The sequence below is a fragment of the Aspergillus candidus genome (assembly GCF_002847045.1).
Source record: "Aspergillus candidus strain CBS 102.13 unplaced genomic scaffold BDW47scaffold_6, whole genome shotgun sequence".
NCBI classification, from domain to species: domain Eukaryota; kingdom Fungi; phylum Ascomycota; class Eurotiomycetes; order Eurotiales; family Aspergillaceae; genus Aspergillus; species Aspergillus candidus.
The window spans coordinates 181-12,363 of NW_020194011.1; the positions used below are offsets into that span (position 1 = coordinate 181).

General features: G+C 51.9%; 4 protein-coding genes across 4 annotated transcripts; 1 reads left to right on the forward strand and 3 right to left on the reverse strand.

Moving 5' to 3' along the window:
• Nucleotides 1–441: 441 nt before the first annotated feature.
• BDW47DRAFT_115548 (uncharacterized protein) lies at nucleotides 442–3,009 on the reverse strand (the record flags this gene model as incomplete). Its single annotated transcript, XM_024814810.1, has 4 exons — nucleotides 442–2,447; nucleotides 2,517–2,667; nucleotides 2,729–2,904; nucleotides 2,970–3,009. 4 exons carry the CDS (start codon nucleotides 3,007–3,009, stop codon nucleotides 442–444), a joined length of 2,373 nt encoding a protein of 790 aa, XP_024674907.1.
• Nucleotides 3,010–3,482: 473 nt separating this feature from the next.
• Nucleotides 3,483–4,766, reverse strand: BDW47DRAFT_122968 (uncharacterized protein; the record flags this gene model as incomplete). The annotated part of the gene is made up of 2 exons (XM_024815956.1): nucleotides 3,483–4,654; nucleotides 4,709–4,766. The coding sequence occupies 2 exons, from the start codon at nucleotides 4,764–4,766 to the stop codon at nucleotides 3,483–3,485; spliced, it is 1,230 nt and encodes a 409-aa protein (XP_024674908.1).
• A 1,379-nt stretch (nucleotides 4,767–6,145) lies between these two features.
• Nucleotides 6,146–9,036, forward strand: BDW47DRAFT_73298 (PA and RING finger domain protein). The gene is made up of 2 exons (XM_024819711.1): nucleotides 6,146–8,471; nucleotides 8,526–9,036. Exons 1-2 carry the CDS (start codon nucleotides 6,241–6,243, stop codon nucleotides 8,869–8,871), a joined length of 2,577 nt encoding a protein of 858 aa, XP_024674909.1. The 5' UTR covers nucleotides 6,146–6,240; the 3' UTR covers nucleotides 8,872–9,036.
• A 512-nt stretch (nucleotides 9,037–9,548) lies between these two features.
• BDW47DRAFT_134134 (leucine-rich repeat domain-containing protein) lies at nucleotides 9,549–11,541 on the reverse strand. The gene is made up of 2 exons (XM_024818019.1): nucleotides 10,739–11,541; nucleotides 9,549–10,657 (listed from the first exon to the last, which is right to left on the reverse strand). The coding sequence occupies exons 1-2, from the start codon at nucleotides 11,299–11,301 to the stop codon at nucleotides 9,745–9,747; spliced, it is 1,476 nt and encodes a 491-aa protein (XP_024674910.1). The 5' UTR covers nucleotides 11,302–11,541; the 3' UTR covers nucleotides 9,549–9,744.
• Between the last annotated feature and the right edge of the window lie 642 nt (nucleotides 11,542–12,183).

Sequence of the window (12,183 nt, forward strand, 5' to 3'; positions counted from 1 at the left end):
TCTCTACATGCCTTGTCTTGTCTCGTCTCGTCTTTGTTATCATTATTGTCTTGTTTTCCCCCGTTTAATCTCGCTTTACCTTGTTGCCTAGGTTCTTGTTTCTTATTTTCTAGATAAACTAGTTTATGGGCATGTCTATTATGTCTTGATATGGATGCAATATGAGCAATTCTATACTGTTATTCACTTACTTTTACCACGTATCTACGGAGTCCCTTATGCGGTTTAGTACTAACGTTGAGGAAGAGAGGAGAAGTGGGATAAGAGCAATTGCATTAATTCCATCATCAAATGTGATCCCCCTAAAGACTGCCACATAAACCCGAGGATCATACCCCAACGCATGATCAATCCATTGTCTTTATCCCGTATTTCTCACCAAGCACTACCTTCAAAACTTCAGAGCCAAGGGATCATCCATCTTTGCCAGATCATGGTTGTTCAATCATCTGTGTCGCTCTCTTTTTCATTCTTGCCTTCCATTTCCTGACCTTTTTCGTATTCTTTTACCTGTTGTTTTGTTTCTTTGCAGATATCAGCGCAAACCCCGCGAGTCCTGTCGACCATGTCCGCAAAGTTTCGAGCTTCATTCCCTGTGGTATCCAGTTCTATGGTGACTCTACCTCCAGGGGCTCCCCAACGTTCCATGGACGACGGGTCACGCTCGAAATAGCTCCGGCGCCCCCCAAGGCTGGGCTCGCAATAGCAGTCGCTTACGTTTCCAAAGTCGGCAAAATTGGCGGCTTGGTCCTTGCGATTCCCGGAGACGTAAGAATAGAGGTTGGTAATGACATTTCCCAGTAAATTAGTCATTTGACTTGCATGAGTCGGGTCCGATCCACCTAGGTTATGTTTGACTTGGGCGTATCTGCTGGAAACGCATTCGATCTGCTGCCGGAGGCCGCCTTCTCCCCGCCCATCAACATGGAACCAGGTGTCGGTGCTGCCACATTTTGATTCAACCATAGTAGTGTATTTCGTTAGATACCAAGTACTGGTTCCCATGTCCAGAGGACCGCGCTTTGGGGGGCCAGGAGTCGGTTGGCATCTGGGACCCGGCAAAACACCATTTTCAAATGTTTCTTCCTGCCTAGGGCCATCAGCCTTCTCGATAGAGCTGCTTCCTTCACGCAGTTCTTTCATCATGACACGCTCATATGCGTTCTTTAGAACTGCATTATTACTGTTTGTTTGGTGGGCGGGAGTCGGTCTTGCTTTGAGCTCGGTGGAACCACAATCCAAGGCCGCCAATCCCATACTTCCGTCATTCCCTTTCCGATATGATGTTCGATTTGCATCATTGTCTTCGAAGAATGGGTCAGGAATGTATGTTTGTTGGTTCCCGGAACCTGATTCCTGAACCAAACAAAGGAGGGCGGCGGAGTTTAATTCCGAGCTACAACGTTCTGTATGTTTCAATGGGTTGGGGGTAGTGGGGTTGGAGTACTCCTCGAACAATTTCCCTTCCTGGTCAGGGTGCTTGATATACGGAAGGTTCGGGCTGGGCAACGGGAGCTTAGTCGAGGCTGGCTTTGCCTCAACTCTGACCATGTTCTCCTCGGTCGGGTGTTGGTTGACAACGGCTTCCTGTACAGATGTTTGCTTTACTGGGCAGTAATCAAAGTCTTGGTTCTCAGGAACGGACTGCTGCAAAATTGACGGGACACTGCTCAAGTACGCCTGTGCACGCTGTACTTGTAAGGACTCATAGGGCGATCGATCACTAGGATGGTCGAAGCTGGCACGATAAAGGTTGAGGGGAGATTCCTGCGGGTATTTCTTTCCAGAGGGCATAATATGGTGGCGGGAATCCAGTTGGGCTGAGCCAAAGGAGGCGCTTTCATCAGTGGCTCGAGGGGTATCTGCTGGCTGGTCCATTTGTGAGGTAACATAGTAGTCACTTGTCACAAATGTGCTCGCTGACATGGATTCATAGCGGTGTCTCAGGGTGTATGAGTGAGTCCCATCATGGATGGTGGAGTAGCTCAGTGGGTTTTTCCGATAGCAAGTGCTTACACTTTCGTGGGATTCCTGCTCACCAATCTCGTTCTTTTGAGTCTCCTGGACAGCAATCTCGTGATACACCAGTGAAGTAGTAGCCCGTTGCTCTTTTTGATTTCCGCTTAAATTGCAGACGCCATTTTTCAGCTGATGCAAGGCAGAGAGGCGTGAGCGAGGCTTTGATAGGCTATCTGTAAAGGAGCCCATGGCACTATTGTTCTCATCTATAGTGCCCTCGTGCTCATGCAAGAGAGGTTTGCGGTGTCTGTTCCCTTTATAACGCGGACGAGCTCTAATACATAAGTCACTCAGGGCGACCGGCTGAGACGAGGCAAGTTCATCAAAGCCTGCTAGCTCATAGCAGCCCCGACTCATGTCAAAAGAAACAGCGTTTGCTGGAGCGTTAGGGTCTGCATCGCTTGACGAAGCTCCGCGAATAGTCATGCCTGGTTCAGTCCAACGCACGATAGGTTAGTAGGTTGGAAACGGTCTGGGTAGGGACATCTGGCTTCTACCTTTGGCTCGAGGTTCAACCCACTTCCCTTCTCCAAAAAGCTCGCCAAGGGAGTTGATGGATAAGAATGGTATGTTTCTGTTGTATTCCGCTTGCTCTGTTGATTCTGAGGGAAGAGTATCCGAAAAGCGCATGTACACCGGATTAGATGACTAGAAGGTGTAGGAGAAGATGTTAGAAAGTTTAGGTAAGTGTTTTGGGAGAAGTACCGACCTGTCCTGAAATGCTGTTTTCAGATGTCTTGGAGAACCATTCACTTGAAGTGGCTCTGTCTCTGCTGAGTGTGGGAGGCGAAATCGACCTGGACGGACGACAAACACCCAGAGGAGCCCGACCAGGATGGATACTTTCAATGGTCACTGCAGACTTCTTTCTGCGGGATCTTTGGCCTGACAAGAACAGCAGAATAGTAAGCCTTTATTCCAACGAGTGCATCGAGCAGATAGTCACGCACGACGCCGATTGTAGCCTTGGGGTCTGGTTTCATTCAGCATGTCTGGGTTCATGATTATGGGAAGGGACAAAAAAGACAAGAATCCAAACCTGACTGAGAGAAGAGTCCGGGAGAAAAGTTGGAAACAATTGCTGGAAAACAGCAGACGAATAGGTTGTTGTGAATGGACAGTTGTGGAGAGCATGGTCTGGTTGGACTTGCTGTTTCCTAATCGGGCATGAAGTAGCCCCAGGCCATCTTTCTTGTATACAATTTATACAGTGACTATGATATTGGAAGCAGTATGGTAATATTTCATATTAAGTGATTCAACATAGATTAGATAAGATACATCCATGAAAGACAAGGGACTTAGACAAATCATTAAGCATATCCAACTTCTTCGCCCTGTTTGATGAGTATTCACAACATTTTATACGTGCAAGGATTCAAATCAATACAAATGTGGAATCATCGGTTTTCCACAGAAACGGAGGTGATAGTTTGAAACCAATATGAACCCATCCCAGTGATTTACCACTGATTCCGTTGAGTATTGCCCATCTTGTTCGCGGCGGAACCATATTGGTTGGATGCTCCGCCAGTTACGCCGCCGCCGCCGCCGCCGCCGAGACTCTGGGTATTGAACGACGTGGCGTTGCGGGGGTCGGAGCTCCCCTCCATGCCGGAGCCGTAGGTGTTCGATCCGGATCCAGTCTTGTTGTAGCTTCCCGTGTTGCCGGAGCCGTAGCCGCCTCCGTACTCACCGGTGCTGGATCCATAATTGCCGCTGGGCTTGGATCCATAATCACTGCCTTTCGCCCCGTAGCCGGTGCCAGAGGTATCCTTGCTCGAAGCTTTCGACCCATACTCATTAGATCCGGCCCCATATCCGCCCGAAGTTCGAGATCCATAGTCACCGGAGCCAGTTTGGGAGCCATATTGATTGCCCGAGGAGTAGTCTTGAGTGCCAGAGCCGTAGTTGCCACCACCACTAGATTTGGGGCTATAGTCATCGCTCTTCCGACCATACTGGCCGGTGCTGGACTTGTCATAGTCGCCAGTGCCCGAGCCGTACTGACCAGAGCTGGACTTGCCGTATTCACCGGTGTTCGAGCCATATTGGCCAGAGCTAGTCTTGGAGCCGTAGTCACCAGTGCTGGACTTGCCGTAGTCGCCAGTACCGGAGCCATATTGACCACTGCCGGACTTTCCGTAGTCGCCAGTGCCGGAGCCATACTGTCCCGTGCCCGAGCCATACTGTCCAGTGCCGGAGCCATACTGTCCAGTGCCCGAGCCATGCTGTCCAGTATTGGAGCCATACTGTCCAGTGTCCGATCCATATTGGCCAGTGCTGGACTTGCCGTAGTCGCCAGTGCCCGAGCCATATTGGCCAGTGCTGGACTTGCCGTAGTCGCCAGTGCCCGAGCCATATTGGCCACTGCCGGACTTTCCGTAGTCGCCAGTGCCCGAGCCATACTGTCCAGTGCCGGAGCCATGCTGTCCAGTATTGGAACCATACTGCCCGGTGTTGGAGCCATACTGTCCAGTATCCGATCCATATTGGCCGGTGCCAGACTTTCCATAGTCGCCGGTGTTCGAGCCGTACTGACCAGAGCTGGACTTGCCATAGTCACCAGTATTCGACCCCTGCTGGGCGGTTTTACTGTAGTCGGAGCTACTACCGGCCTGGCGGCCTCCCGAGCCTGTATCCGATCAGCCACTGCATTGATTGTGCGCATTTACATCTCGAATGGTACCGGAATGGTCCTTGTGACCCGTCACCGCATCTTTGACTTTGTGCAATAAATGAGACATTGTGTAGTATGTGTGATCTGAAACAATCCTTGGAAGAATATACTTGAATATATACCGGAAATAAACCGGGGGGGTTTTATGAACTTCTATGTATGGTGGAGCACGTCCCTTGACGCCACAAGATATCCGGGGGAGGGGGCAACGTTGGGTCGAATGAGGTATGCATGACGCTCCATAAAGTCACCACATGGGTAATGTCCAAAGACGAGGCAGACTAAAGAGGAGATCGGGAGCAAGAATGGATAGGGTCACGTCACCAGTCCGGACCGATCAGCTAACTCCATCCATCAGCTAACTCAACCGTTCGGTGTACATCAATGGGACCGGTTCTTCCTTCCGAGCCCTCGGGTCATTCTTGATCCTAGACAAGTTATTTTGTACGAGGGGATCTCTTGACCGAATCGACTGATGCCGTTCTGACGACCGGTACATACGATCACTCATCATTTGCCTTGGGGTTTATTATGGGCAGTCTTGAGGATTGACAATATTAGTCCTCTCTATAGGATTATTCGTGTTTGTAGGGCTTAAGTGTGAAGAATCAGAAAGCCTGGCTAGAACTGATCAATTCAGTCCGGACAAAGCCGCCTCAGATCGATCTAGGTCGACAGATGGAATTGGGCCGCGAATTTGGGCGGTGGACATTGAAGGTTGTCGTTCGATGGTTGAGGTGGGGAAGATGACAGCATTGGTGAGGTCAGTGGAGAGAAAATGACCCGGTTGGGTAAAGTGCCAGACTATGGAGTAGTTAGTTAAGGGCTCTGTTAGGTAGCTCTATACTTTTGAGTCTTTGAACAGGAAAGGAGAGATATATGGGATAGGAGGAACATTTCCTTCTCTTTCAGCACATAATAATAATATTATTATTATAAATATATATATATATATATATATAGTGTACATAAATATATATATATGTAGATATAAATATAGAGATCGACCTGTCGGAATCGTCAACTCATGACTCTGTACGGTTATGTAAGAGACTCCCCGTGACTCTCCTCTTCCTACTACAGTAAGAGTAACTATCATCTTCTTTCTCTTCTCTCATATCCTCTCTCTCTCTCTCTCTCTTACTGCCTCCATGATTCTCCCTTTTCCTTTTTCCCCCTGGGTGACGGACTTACGGTCATACTCATTCCATCCCTTTCGTCTCCTTTTGGTACTTCCTGCCGTACCTCCTCCATGCGGCTGCCGTTCATCATCCAGTTCTTCTTACAATCTGGGATCAGGCCCCCTCCAAAAAGTTCCACCTGATCACAAATCCCCCGTATTGATTTCATTAATATCGTCTGGTCTTGTCCCTCCCTTTCTGCAGCCAGGGTAGTACGACCTCAAATACTTTGGTTACATTCAAAAACAAAATAATAAAAAAAATAAAAAGAGAGGGTGAGGTAGAAAAAAAGAAGAAATAATAATAATAATCCAGTGCGAAGGGAACCGGCCGGAACAGAAGTCATTAATCTCTATAATAATGCGACCTCCACGCCTCCTCTTACTGGTCTTCTGCTTGATCTTCTTTCCCATCTTCTTGATCATCTACTCCGTTCTCACATCGTCTCCTCGCGTCGCTACTCCTTCGTCGTTCGCCGGTCGAGCGACCGGGCTGCACGCCCTCTTGTCGTTCAACATCCCCGCATCCCTGTTTCCTCCGTCCGCCATCATCAGCCTCACCGATGATAACTCCACCTTCTTCTTGGCCAGACCTGCTGCGTTTGGCCCCCTTCTCTCCGGCAGCGGTCTCAGCGGACAGTTGTGGGTCGGTAGCGGGTTTGGGGACAAGACGGCGCTGGGGGCGGAGGGCGAACTAGGCTGCTCCGATATTCCAGGATGGGAGGAAGGGGGTGATTCTGCGCAACGGCGGGCCACGCCACAAGTGCCTCCGGACAGCGCCTTTGCCCACGCGATCTCGGGTGTGGGTAAGGACTCGGCCGTCTCGTCAATCCACCGCCGTTCCGATTCGCCGCAGGATGCCGACCCGCAGCAGCACGCCGAGGACAGCTTGACGCCGTCGTCGAAGGATGGGACCGATGATTATCTTCATCATCCACTCTCAGACTCTAACGCGATGGGCCCCGGTGCCTCGAAGAAATACACAAAATACACGAACCGGCAAACCGCGCATGCGGATATTCAGTCGCTACAGGAGAGTGCCGAGATCGATGGCAAAGTCGTTCTCTTGAGCAGGGGTGGCTGCGGATTCTTGGAGAAGGTGAAGTGGGCGCAACGGCGTGGCGGGGTGGCGTTGATTGTCGGGGATGATACGCGGGGAGGGAGCCTGGTCACCATGTACGCGCGGGGTGATACGTCCAACGTCACGATTCCCTCGCTGTTTACATCACATACTACCGCCCACCTATTGTCGTCCCTTGCACAGGCCGAAGAGTCGAGCACCAGCGACCACTCTCGGGCCCCTCCCTCGAAGAACCCGAGTCAAAATGGCGGCTCGGGGAGGCAACCCACAACCACCACGACTTCGACCGTTGCCTCACCCACAACGACGGAGAACGCCCTAGAAAATGAAGCGCCAACCTCCGCGCATCGGAATGAGGGATTTCTCCACGCCCTTCTGTCGACCTTGGGTTTCGGATCCGACGCTGCGCGCCCTTGGCTTACGGCGGAGGACAGTCGACGCCCACCGACCAGCGGCAACATCAACTGGATCCCACTGGATGTCTTGGAGGACCAGGATTCGTCGCGGACTGGTGCGGCTAAGGCCGCTGGTCAAACCAAAGGCGGCCGTGCCAGTAAGGACCATAGCAAGAGACATGAGACAGAGTCAGCCAATAGCGATGGAGATGGTTTCATCATTGGCGTGCAGGATTGGCGAGACCCGGATCTTGTAGCTCCGAAGTCGAATTCTCCAGCGAATGGGGCCGCAGAGGCCGGGAACAAAATAAAAAAGGGCGAGCAAGACTCGCATCCGACGTCCGCCTCGTTGAAAGGAGGCAGTATCACCCCGGGGAGCGGCGAATATCGCATCATGGACAAATCTAAGCTCGACAAAGCTGCGGACATCGAACGATCGAGCAGCCGTAACCTTCCTCTAGAAGACTCGAGCTCGGGCTGGTTCTCCCGGCACTTTCGCTGGTCGAAAGGCAATGCGCCTGAAGTGGCTCGATCTCCTCGGTTGCGTTCCAGTCGCGCGGGCAGCACTGGGGGCGACCCGTCGGAGCACGAAGGATTATGGGTGACATTGATGCCGGCGAACATGTCAACCAGCCCATTCTTCGATACGCTCCTGGTGTTGGTCGTCAGTCCTCTGCTCACCCTGACGGTGGTTTATGCGCTTCTGTTGCTCCGATCGCGGATCCGCCGGAGACGGTGGCGGGCACCCAAATCCCTCGTGGAGCGTCTCCCCGTCAGGACGTACCACACCATCAGCACTTCGTCCTCCTCGGCGACGAGCACGCCGCGAGCGACCAGCCCTGGGCCCCTCACCTCCACTTCGCCGCTCTTGGGCCACCGGAGCGCATCGGGAAGCATGCGGTCCCGCGCTCGATCGCCCCCACCCGGCACTGTGTCGAGCTCGCAGGGCGCGATGCAAGGATCAACGCGGAGGGAGAAGGCTGAGTCGTCAAGCTTATGGCGACGGAAATACACGGGGCGCCAGGTTGAGTGTGTCGTCTGTTTGGAGGAGTACGTCGACGGGCAGAGCCGCGTGATGAGTTTGCCCTGTGGGCATGAATTCCATGCCGAGTGCATGTAAGTGGTCGAGTCTTTATCCGCTTCGAACTGTTTGCTAATTGATGCTTTTAGAACCCCGTGGCTTACTACGCGTCGACGAACATGCCCAATCTGCAAGGGCGACGTGGTTCGATCCATGTCGCAAAACCAACCCTCACATCCCCGCGACACTACCGAGCCAGTGACAGATGAGGAAATACTCCACAGCTCATCATCAGCCCCCATGCCCATCATCACAGCCGCCAGCGAAGAAGGATACTCCGACCCCGAAGCACCCCACGTCTCCGACGCGGGGCGTCTCGAGGAGCAAGCTTCCTCCGCACCACAACCGGGGTGGCGTAATCTGGCCGCATTGAGCTTCTCGGCTCTTAGCGGCGACACTATCTGGCATCAGTCTCGATATGATAGCAGCCGGTAGTTACTTTCTTTCTACGTCTATCTTCTTTCCTTGACTTTATCGATTTCTGTGTCTTTCCCGTGCGGGTTATGTCTTTAGCGTGGCTATCGGTCCTCTAGGATACTCTGTGTTTGTTTTTTTGTCTTTGCGTTGCATTAGCGAAAGTTGTACCCGTGGGTATTGAACATACTGGCGTATGAATTTTACACTTTCTTTGGGCGTATTGGACTGAAAAGAACAGTAAAAGAAAGCAACCAAGAAACACCTACCCAGCAGTCAACTACCTAGTATTCTTGCCACACACCTTCTACCAACCAACTCACGCACCTCATAACAAACCGTTACACACAAAGCCTATCAATACTGAGTTCTATGTGAATCATCATTTCAGCACCAGCGACAACAATGATACCTACATGTAGATACAAGTTAACTGTAGTGACATCAGATAAGATCACTAACCTGATAAGACACAAGACACAAGATACAACCAATGACATCATATCAACACCTGCCTACTACTTACCTGCCTTGCCTACCTTACCTAGGTTAGTCCCTTACTACTCTACAGTAAGGTACCGTAGGTCGATGTAGTGCATATGTGGGTAGGTAGGTTGATAGGTAAATAGAAGTAATGACGATGGAAATAGATATTGATTCTGAAAATGCCCTTATACCTTCTAATACCTACATATACGCCTGACACTAATCACACAACCAGTCTAATACATACAACATACACTCACTTATACAACCCGAACCACCACGCACATGAAAAGAGCAAAAGAGAAACCAAAAAAAAAGGCAACGCACGCCTAACTATATACAAGAAAGATAATAAAAGAACACGCCCTCTAGTAATCGAGGATGACATTAGTAGTGACAGGGTTATGTTCAAACCGACGCATCAGGCACACAAGCCCAACTACACCCCAGTCTCCTGAATGGCAAAGGGCGCAATTTCTCGCCCGAGCTGCGCGGGCCCTTGAGTCCGTTCTCGTACACACTGCAGTCCCACCACTCGATCCATTCCGCGCGGGCGATGACGAAGCTCCGATGGCAGACGGAGCAGCAGCGGCCGCCTCCGTTGCGGACTGCGCGCGCTTGGCGGAGGAGGGACGGGACGAGGCCTGGGCAGTTGGCCATGTCGGCGTCGGAGACGAGGTCTGAGAAGGGGGATTGGGTGAATGCGAGGAGGGAGACTTCGCGGAGGGATGGCACGCGGGACTCGCTGGTGTTGGTGTTGGTGGGCGGGGCGTCGACCATGACGCCTTCCATGTTGAAGAGGCGGACTGGGCCTGTGGCGATGTGGATCGGGGCCCAGGCTTCCTCCGGGGCGGGGCCCTCGTAGGTGTGGAGAGTGAGGGCTTCTTCTGGAGAGGTGGCTGGGGCGCCGTCTCGGGAAAACCAGTGTGTGATTTCGGCTTCGTCGATTCTCCAGAGGGGGTTCGGTCGGACGGTGAGGTGTTTCAGGTCGCCTTTTTTGATGAGCCATAGAAGCTCCCACGGGAGGAAGCGCAATTCGTTGACGGCGAGGTTCACTTCTTGCAGCATGGTGAGTTTTCGGATTGCGGGTGGGATTTCGGTTAGCCTGTTGTTTCGCAGACTGAGGACGCGCAAGGCGTCCAGGTCGAAGAGGTCGCCCGGGACGTCGGACAGAGAGTTGCCGGCTAGGAACATGCGTAGGAAAGGTCTTAAGGAGCTGTAGACGTCTTCGGATATGGGAGCTTCCTTGACCGTGGGTAGTTTTGTGAGGTGTTGCAGGGGGCGAAGCAAGCCTTGGGGGATCTGCTGTAAACCACCGATACTGTAGATGGTGAGCGCTGCACTACTTCGAAGGGACGAAGAAAAAAGACATGTAAAGAGAATTACGAAAGAAAAAACCAACCTCAAATCAACACTATCCTGCCCCTTCTCCAAACAATCATTAACAATAGCACGCGCAAGCTGATGCTCCCGGGACTCCTCAATCTTCTTAAACACCACGCGTTGCTGAGCCCCAGCAGCAATCTCTCCGGGCACCACATCCCCGGCCCTCCCCACAGTCGAATGATGCAGCAGCTCTTCACCCCAGATCGACGCATCCTCAGAGAGCAGCAGCGAGTCGACGCCGGAGTCATCGCTCCCCATCCAGACACCACTATCCACCAACCGCTTATCCTTGAAATCGACGCGTTTCCGTTTGGTGTCTTTCACCATTTCGCCCCACCACGTGCCGCGATAACGTCGCTTACGACACCCCGACGCGGCGGGCGCGTGGTAATTCTCGAGACCAGAGGCGGGGATGTCATCGCTGGAGAAGAGCGCCGGATCGCTGGAGGGCTGGCTGGAGCGGTCGTCAAAGCGCGACAGTTGATGGTAGGTTTTGTGCAGCGAGGATGGGACGGCGGGGGTATTGGGGGCGCGATGGCGGATGCGCGGGGGTGGAGGGAGAGGGATTTCGTTGTCCATTGTGTGGCTTGTTTCTTCTTCTTTTTTCTTTATATTCTTATCGGTATTCCTTGTTTCCCCTGTGGATTTCAAAAAAGACCAGTGGGGAATAAAACCACCCACGGTGTTGTTGGCGGAAGAAGCAGTCGAGATCGAGGAGAACGCGCGGGATATCCGATGTCAACAAGGGACGCGTCGTGCGTCGGGAGTAGGTGTCGCAGGTGGTCTCGTAGGCTGTAGACTGTCGTAACCGAGTAGACTCAATGCTCCATCACACTTGAGGAATTGACGGCATGATGTTCAAACAATGCGATTGAGGAGAAAGAAGAAGACCCGCATGAAGGTCTGCGACTGCGCGCCCGTTCCCACATGGCCGGAATGCGGGCGTGTCACGTGGGTTGTCCTATACATCGGAGTATACGGAGTGGTGTAAACTCATCCTACATTGAATGCCACATAACAAGTATGAAAACAAGTCTCAAACAATAACAAATGGAGTACGCTCCTTCCAGACTCCAGGAAAGCCATTGGTAACTAACACATGCCGAAGGAATTCCGCAAGTGCTGATCCCCGTCCAGTTCAAGGACCACAGCCCATCTCTCTTATACAACGAAGTCATCCACCAAGTGAAAACTACTCCAAACTCCCACTTCCCACTCCCATTCATAGCACGGCATGACAAAATCAATCCCAGAAAGTCAAATACAAAACCCACCTATCGCTCCTAGCTAAGCCAGTCTAAATCCCGCTTGCTATCAAGTTTACCCACCCAGCCAAGAGGATCGTCACTCATCAACTTTGCAAGGCTTTCGACACTTATGCAGGCGCGTCTCTGAGCAGGTTAGCCACGCCGTTGAAGAAAAAAAATAAATAATAAATAATAAACGGCCGAGCCTCCGCAG